We start from the raw sequence: 7,989 nt of genomic DNA on the forward strand, positions 1-7,989 counted from the left end.
CCTGATGGTCTCCATGGGCAAAGGGAGCTCTGGTGAGCTGCTCTCCTGGTGTTCCATTATCCCTTTTCCCTCCCACCATCTCCCACCTGGGGCTTGTGTCCATAGGAATGGGAATGTTGGAACAAATACCTTTGGAAGAGCAGCAGCCCCCTGACCCCATTGCTGTCGATGACCCCAGGGCTTCCAGAGCGCTGTTCCCAGGCCCAGGGATCCCGGGAGGCTCAGGTGTCTCCCAGATGTGCTTCCCGGGATTCTTTCCCCAGGGATTTCTTTGCTTTTCCGTTGTGGATGAAGCCAGGAGAAAGGGGAGCTCCTAGCTCCAATAGCAACAGGAAAATCCTGAATTTTGGGGAAATGAGACTTGCTCACCCAGGGAAGGCAAACTGGGAGAGCAGGATGCACACAGTGCAGTCCTCGTTAAACTCTCTGTTCCTGAATTCAAGGAAAACCTGGGCCTGGGGTGTTTGGATGAATCTGAGCAGGGTGAGAAGGATTTTAAAAACCCCGAGTCGTGTAAAGAAACTGGGAGAGGGGAGGGGGCTCCTGGTTCCTCCCTCTGCGGGAAGCAGGAGGATGCTCGGGAGGAGCAGGATCTCGGTTGGACCGGCACGCCAAGAAGCTGGGAGCAGGCACAGGGAAGGGGCCGCGGAGGGGGACCGGCCCCGCCGAGCTCCAGCATCGCCGCATCCCCTGCAGGTCCAGGCGCGCTCCCCCCGCGGCACCGGGCCAAGGAAAACACCGGCAACCCGATCCCTTCCCGCGGCACGGGGGCCGCTGTTTATCCTGGAGCCGGAGCCGGGGGCCCCGGGCCGAGGGCCGAGCCCGAGCCCGGGGCTGCTCCCGAGGCGGGGGCTCATTGCCGGGGTGCCGCCCGCATGGCGCTGCTGCTGGGGGCCGTGCTGCTGGCGGCGGGCGCTGCCGTGGCCCCGGCCGTGCCCCCGGCCATGCCCGCGCCCCGGGAGCTGGCGCGCTCCGTGCTGGAGACGCACGGGCAGGAGCTGCGGCTGCTGCGGCTGCTGGGAGTGGCCAGGACGGTAGGAAAAGGGGTGCGGGGGGCGCTCCCGGCTCCGGCACCCATCCCGTGCGGGGCCCCACGGAGCTTTTCTCCCGGCAGAGCTTCGACTGGGGGACCCACTTCAGCATCAACTTCACGGCCCGGCAGCCGCCCTGCCCCAAGCCCGCCCCGGACCCCCGCGGCTGCCGGGGCCGCCCGGGCAGGGTGAGCGTGGGGTGGGACCCCCAAACCCGGGGGCGCGGGGGGTCCCCGCCGCGCTGAGGCCGCTCTGTCCGCAGGTGCAGCGCTGCTCGGCTCAGGTGTCCGTGTTCACCTTCCTGCCCGACGTGCCGCTGTCGATGGTGGAGTGCGGCCGGGAGCCGGTGAGGGCTCCGGGAGCGCATCCTGGGGGGGGCACACGCGTCCCCCTCACTTTTTTTGGCTCTGGAGTGAAAACCCCCCCTTTATTTGTCCTCGCAGCAGCCCGGTGACAGCGCCCAGCCCCGCTCGCCTGGCACCAACCCAGGTCACTCATCCTCGTCGTCATCCTCGGGGCCCCCCCCGCGGCCTCGGCCCCCTCCCAGCGCGTCCCTGCGGGGACCGTCCCGCCGCCCCCTGTCCCCAGCGGAGCTGCAATAAAGAGATTTCGGGGTCGGACGTGTGCGTGTGTGGGGGTGACGGTTCGGGGGACCCGGGGGGCACCCTCGGCGTTGGGCAACAGCGATGGGGCAACTTTGGGGTTGTGCAACTCCGCGGGCACCGACCTGACACGGACAACGTGTCACCACCCGAGGGGTCCTGGCCCCCAAAACCCCCGAGCCCAGCCAAGGAGCTCCCGAGGATGGGGACCCCGAGGGGTTCAGATGCCACCGCCCTCCACGGGGACACACGGGGACCCCCCGCCCCGCACATCCCCCCCGAAAGAACGGCCACTCTGCGGCTTGGGGCCGGGCGTTTCCCAAGGGGCAGCCCCGGGGCGGGTCCCCAACCTCCCGTGGGGGATAAAAGGGGCGCGGGGGTGGCCGTGGGGACAGCGATGCCGAGCTCGTGGGTGCTGGTGCTGGCGGTGCTGGGGGGGGCCTGCGCCCTCCCCGCCCCGGTGTCCCTCTCCTACACCGAGGCGCTGGCGCAGGCCGTGGATGCCTACAACCAGCAGCCCGAGGTGCAGAACGCCTTCAGGCTGCTCAGCGCGGAGCCCGAGCCCGGCCCGGTGAGTGCCCCCCACCCGGGATCCCCCCACGGGTGACACCCCCACCCCACTCGTGGTGCCTGACTGGGGCTGCCCAGCCCGACCTTGAGTCCTCTCCGGTGAGTGCTCCCCGCTCGGGACCCCCCATTTGTGACCATGACCCCGATTCCTGTCCCCCCAGTCGCGGCACCCCATTCGGGGTGCACAGTGCCGACCCCACTCGTGAGTGCCCCCCGCTCGTGACTCCCCATTTGTCACACACCCCTCATGATCCCCCCCCTTGTCACCGCTCGGCGCTGGTCCTGATCGCCACCCCACTGGTGACCCCCTGCTAGTGGCACCCCAATTGCTGACCCCTCTCCTGTCACCTGCCACCCACGCGTGTCCCCAGGGCGTGGAGCTGAGCTCGCTGCAGAAACTCAACTTCAGCATGATGGAGACAGACTGCTCTGCCAGCGCCCGCACCAACCCCGACGACTGCGACTTCAAGGAGAACGGGGTGAGGAGGAGGAGGAGGAGGAGGAGCGGGAGGAAGGGGGCCCGGGGTCCCGCTGCCATCCCCAGGTGACACCGCGTGTCCCCCCAGGTCATCAGGGAGTGCTCGGGGGCGGTGCAGTTCCGGCAGGACTCGCCCGAGATCGACCTGAGCTGCTCCGACGCCTCCTCCGACGTGAGTGGGGGAGCCGGGGCCGGGAGGGGCGGGAGGGTCCCCGAGGGTCCCCGCCTGCCCCACAGCCCCCAGAAGGGACACCCGGGGGCTCCGCTCCCCCGCGATGGCTCCACAGGAGGGTGGGCGGTCCTGGGTGGGAGGTTTTAGGTGTAGAGTCCCATGGGCGGGGTCCTGGCTTTGGGTGTGGGGTGCAGGGCCCCAGGTGGGGCGTCCTGGGTGGGGTCCGGGCCTGGGGACGCGCGTGGGGTCCCAAGTGTTGGATTCTGGATGTGGGGTGCCAAGTGTCCCAGGTGGGGGGGTCCCAGGTGCGGGGACACGAGTGGTGTCCCAGGAGTGGGGTCCCTGGTGGGATCCTGAGGATGGTGTCCCTGGTGTGGGGTCCCTGGTGGGATCCCGGGGATGATGTCCCTGGTGTGGGGTCCCTGGTGGGATCCTGAGGATGGTGTCCCTGGTGTGGGGTCCTGGGTGGGGAATACCCCTGGAGTGGGGTCCTGGGTGGGATCCCGGGGATGGGGTCCCTGGTGCGCGGTCCTGGGTGGGTTTCCAGCTGCGGGGGGCCCTGGGTGGGGTCCCGGCTGTGCTCCCAAGGCGGGGTCCCGCACCCCCGCATCCCCTGACCGCCCCGTCCCTCCGGCAGCCGGTTCTGATCCAGCGCGGCCGCTTCGGGCGCTTCCTGAGGAAGGTGCGGCGCTTCAGGCCCAGCATCAAGTACGATCTCCGCGTGAAGGGCTCCGTGAGGCTGGGCTGAGCAATAAAGGAGCCACCGGGAGTGGCCGTGTGGGCACCGCGTCCTCCTGTCTCTGTCACACGGGGAAACTGAGGCACGGCTGGGACACGGGGCTGCTCCGTCCTCAAGGGGACGTGGAGTCGGACTGGGGACAGGGATGGGTTCGCTCCGGGGAGTCCCCAGGACCCCACCCAAAAAAGGGGCCGCCGTCAGCCCCAGGGTGTCGCTGTCCCCACAGATTCATTGTCCCCGTGGTGGCATTGTCCCCGCTGCATCTTGTCCCCCTCAGCCAGCAGTGATGGCAAAGGGAGGTGGGGACACAGGGGACACTGTGAGCCCTCCAGGGAGCTGCAGGGGAGGGGCTGGGGGGGTTCGGGTCCCGAGGGAACCCCCATGGTGGACCCAGTTTGGGACAGGGACATTGTGGGTGCAGATCTGGGGGGCTCGGGGACCCCTGTGTCCCAAAAGTGTCTGGAGCAGGGTCATGGCTGCCGCCCCTGAGGGTGTCCCTCCTGTCCCCACAATATTCCTGTGGGTCTGTACCCCACAAACCCTCTGTGGGGACCCCACAGGCTCCGGGGGACCCCCAGGGTGTCCTGGGGACAGGGAAGGACAATCCCAGGGCTCCAAATCCCTGCGGAGCATCGGTGCCAGGAGGAGACCTGGGTGGTGCCCCTGTTGTGCCCATTTTGGGGGAGCTGCTCCTGCTCCCCAGGGACCTTCTGTCACCAGCACCGTCCCCATCCTCGTGTCCCCCTTGTGGTGACAGTGGCAGGGAACGGCACGGCAGGGCCGGGAAGCAGCTGGAGGTGGGGAGGGGCCGTCGGGGGGTCCCGAGGTGGCAGCACCTGCAGGGGGGTCTCTTTGCCTCTCCATGGCTTTGGAGAGGTGGGGGGAACCCAGATCTGCCCCAGAGAGCGCCCCCCACTCGTGACACCCCCCATTCATGACCCCCGTGGTGTTCCAAGCTCTCCCAGCTCCTTGGCTGGGCACGGGGGGATTTGGGGGGTCTGGGAGTGCTCAGGGGTCCCCATTGGGGTGCAGGGACACTCAGGGTGACACCGGGAGTGATGCAGGGTCCTTTATTGGCAGTGAAGCACCTGGGGAGGGGGCACAGGGAGGGGACACAGGGTGGGCACAGAGGGTGGGGGCGCAGCAGTGTCACCCCTCAGGGTTTGGGTGCCTTGAGGTTGAGCCTGTCCCGGATCCAGATCCGACCGCACTGGAACAACCCCCGGAAACGCTGCTTGACCTTGCCAAAGAAATCCTTGATCTTGGATTTCCAGATTTGGCCAAACTGGGAAAACAAAGAGCAGGGTCAGACTTAGGGTGGGGGGTGAGGAGGGGACCTGTGGCCCCCAGCAGTCGGGGGGACACGGAGCCATTCCAGCCCCTTCTCACCGCGGCCGGCGCCTTCTCGCAGGAGAGCTCCACCGTGGGCTGCTGCCCCTCCAGGAACACGGAGCCCTGGCACCAGGTCACCGCCTGTGGGGCACAGAGGGGACACAGGAGAGCCCAACCCCCTCGTGCCTCGGTTTCCCCACTGGATAATCCCCAGTTCTCACGGGACGAAGCCTCACCCCGAGCCAGCGGCTCTTGCAGTTGCTGGTGGCCATTCCCGGTGTCCTGCACGTGGTTTCCTCCAGGGTGAAGCTCAGCTCCTGCCGGCTCTGCAGGTCCGAGGGCTGGGAAAAGGGACAGCATCCATCAGGGATCCACCTCCCCCCAGTGCTCAGCCCCACAACGGGCCAGAACCATCCCCAAGAGGAGCCACATCCAGCCTGGAACGTGCCCCCAAAACGGGGCAGATCCGCCCCGAGCAGGGCCGGATCCAGCACTGCCCACTCCGGGAGCTTCCCCTGGAAAGGGAGAGCTCAGCGCTCACCCAGCCGGGCCGGGGCTGAGCCTCCCGCAGCCGCAGCACGTAGGGACTGACGGCCCTGGCGTTGAGCAGCTCCACGGCCGCCGCCACCACGTCCCCGTAGCTCAGGGACCGCGGCGGGGACGAGGACACCGCGGTTCCATCCTGTCCCGGCGTGGATCCGCGTGGCTCTGCCGTGGAGGCTCCAGCCAGCCCCAGCCCCAGCAGCAGCAGCAGCAGCAGCAGCAGTGGCAGCGCTCGGGGCGGCCCCATGGCGCTCCTGGATCCCGGATCCTGCTCCCCAGCGGGCCCGCAGCGCTTTTATGGGAGCAGCCCTGGGCGTACCAGGGGCTGGCACAGAGGGACATTCCAGGGGGATGAATCTGGCCAGGAGCCCAGCCCAGCCCGCTGCAGTCCCCAGGGCAGTGGGGAGGGTGTGCCGGTCACCGTCGGTCAGCAGGGCCCCGTGCCATGTGTGACCAGGGTGACAGCAAGGACAGGGACAGTGGTGACAGACACTGTCAGATTAAGCTCTGTTCCGACCCAGAGATGAGGCAACTGAGAGGTGTTTTAAAAATTTTCATTCCGTTTTCAGTCTCACGTGAAGGGTGAGACAATACAGATGTTATAATTCACACCATCACAATCAAAAACCATTTCCTAATTACAACACATTATAAGTGTTTCTTGACCTATCAGCTTTTGCCACACCATGCTGTAAATGCTTTAAAGCCAATCATCCTCATGGGTCTCACAATGTATCTTTCACAGTTCTATTTCTCCAAAGAATCCAGTCTTATTTGCAAGGCCATCCTTTAAAACCTGTTTCCACTTCTCCCTCAGCAATGTCTGTCCTACTCCATGGCATTTTTAAGTCAGCATTTCTTATCTCAGTTTGCACACAGATGCACACACTGTGAGCCTTCTGTCAGGCTTGGAGAATTCCCTACAAATCCATTTCCCACATTGGCTGTGGATGGTCCAGAGCGTGGTGGGGATGAAAGGTCCGAGCCAGGTGGGGGTCGGGTTCTTCTCCCAGGGGACAGGGACGGGACAGGGGGAAACAGCCTCAGGCTGGGCCAGGGGAGGTTCAGGCCGGATTTGGGAAAATTCCTTCCTCAGAAAGGCTGCCCAGCCCTGGCCCAGCTGCCCAGGGCAGTGCTGGAGTCCCCATTGGTGGAGGGATTTAAAATCCCTGTGGATGTGGCACCTGGGGACAGGGTCAGCGGTGGCCCTGGCAGTGCTGGGGATGGTTGGACTTTCTGGCCCCCGAGGACTTTTCCCCTTGATTCTCTGCAGACAGACGGGGTTTTCCAGCCCGGGGGTGATTTATGGCCTGTCCCTCTCTGCAAACAGGGGAGCAGGAAGCTCAGGAGGACACCCAGGACCCTCAGGCCCCCCTGGAGCCACCCAGCAGTGGAAAACATCCTCATAAATCACACGGGGACAACGGCACCAGGGGGTGGCACCTGGAAGTCCCCAGGGAGGGACGGTGTCAGTCACAGCCCTGCAGCAAACCCCACCTGACCCCGGAACATTCCGGGTGCAGCCAGGTCCAACCTTCCACGGAGAAGGGTGGGATCATCCTGCACCACATCCAGGCTCGCCTCCAGGGATGGGGATCCAACACATCCCCAGGGATTGATTGGTCTCACTGCTTCCCTTCAAATCTTTCCCAATTCTTTCCAAACTGTCCCCCGTTCCTTAAAAATTCCCATTAAATTCCATCATTCCTTCCAAATTCTTCCCCGTTCCTTCCCAGATTCCCTCTAAATTCTTCATTTCCTTCCAAATTTCATCCAAAATCCTCCCAGCTCCTTCCAGACTCCTCAGTTATTCCCATTTTCCCCACGTATCCCACCTAGGATTTAACTGAAGAGAAAGAGTTTCAAAATAGAAGTGAAATATTTAAATTTCATTTTTAGCTGCCTGTGCCAGCCCTGAGCAGGCTCCAAAAAGCCACAAAATCCTTGGAGGCCGTTTTGGGAATAAAAAAGGGAAAATTCAGTGAGTTTTCCTCGCAAAGTTGTGATTCCCAGGACGTCTCCCGCCTCTGACAGGGACAGTAAATCCCACCCAAAACCAAACCCTGAGCCCTGAGCTGGGGAAATTCCCGGCTCATAAATCTGACTGGGGTTTGTTTGCCCTTCCCAGGACTGAGCTGTCCCTCCTCATTCCAGAAAAGCCCCAGGTTTGTCTTGGAGCCGCTCCCACAGCCAAACCCTGATGCGACCTGGGCTCTGGAAGGTTCCCAGTCCCAGGCAGGGGCTGGATGGGCTTTAAGGTCCTTCCAGCCCAGCGAGTCTGGGATGCCGGGATACGGAGGGAGGGCACGGCTGGTCCGTCATGGAATCATCCGGGAGTGTTTGGGCTGGAATGGAGCACAAATCCCATTCCACATCACCCCTGCCCTGTGCAGGACACATCCCACTGCTCCAAGCCCCATCCAACCGGGACCTGGAAACTCCCAGGGATCCAGGGGCAGCCACAGCTGCTCTGGGGATTCCATCCCAGCCAGGAATTCCCAGTTCCCAATCTCCCATCCATC

The 7,989-nt window shown here is 64.3% G+C and overlaps 2 protein-coding genes across 2 annotated transcripts; one reads left to right on the forward strand and one right to left on the reverse strand.

Moving 5' to 3' along the window:
- Positions 1–2,030: 2,030 nt before the first annotated feature.
- On the forward strand, positions 2,031–3,618 carry CAMP (cathelicidin antimicrobial peptide; the record flags this gene model as incomplete). The annotated part of the gene is made up of 4 exons (XM_084211059.1): positions 2,031–2,204; positions 2,575–2,682; positions 2,770–2,853; positions 3,491–3,618. 4 exons carry the CDS (start codon positions 2,031–2,033, stop codon positions 3,599–3,601), a joined length of 477 nt encoding a protein of 158 aa, XP_084067185.1. The 3' UTR covers positions 3,602–3,618.
- A 1,130-nt stretch (positions 3,619–4,748) lies between these two features.
- On the reverse strand, positions 4,749–6,979 carry LOC311157549 (cathelicidin-B1-like; the record flags this gene model as incomplete). Its single annotated transcript, XM_084212286.1, has 5 exons — positions 4,749–4,877; positions 4,982–5,065; positions 5,161–5,265; positions 5,466–5,606; positions 6,965–6,979. 5 exons carry the CDS (start codon positions 6,977–6,979, stop codon positions 4,749–4,751), a joined length of 474 nt encoding a protein of 157 aa, XP_084068412.1.
- Between the last annotated feature and the right edge of the window lie 1,010 nt (positions 6,980–7,989).

The sequence above is a fragment of the Fringilla coelebs genome, assembly GCF_963513975.1.
Source record: "Fringilla coelebs genome assembly, chromosome: 1".
Taxonomy (NCBI): Eukaryota; Metazoa; Chordata; class Aves; order Passeriformes; family Fringillidae; genus Fringilla; species Fringilla coelebs.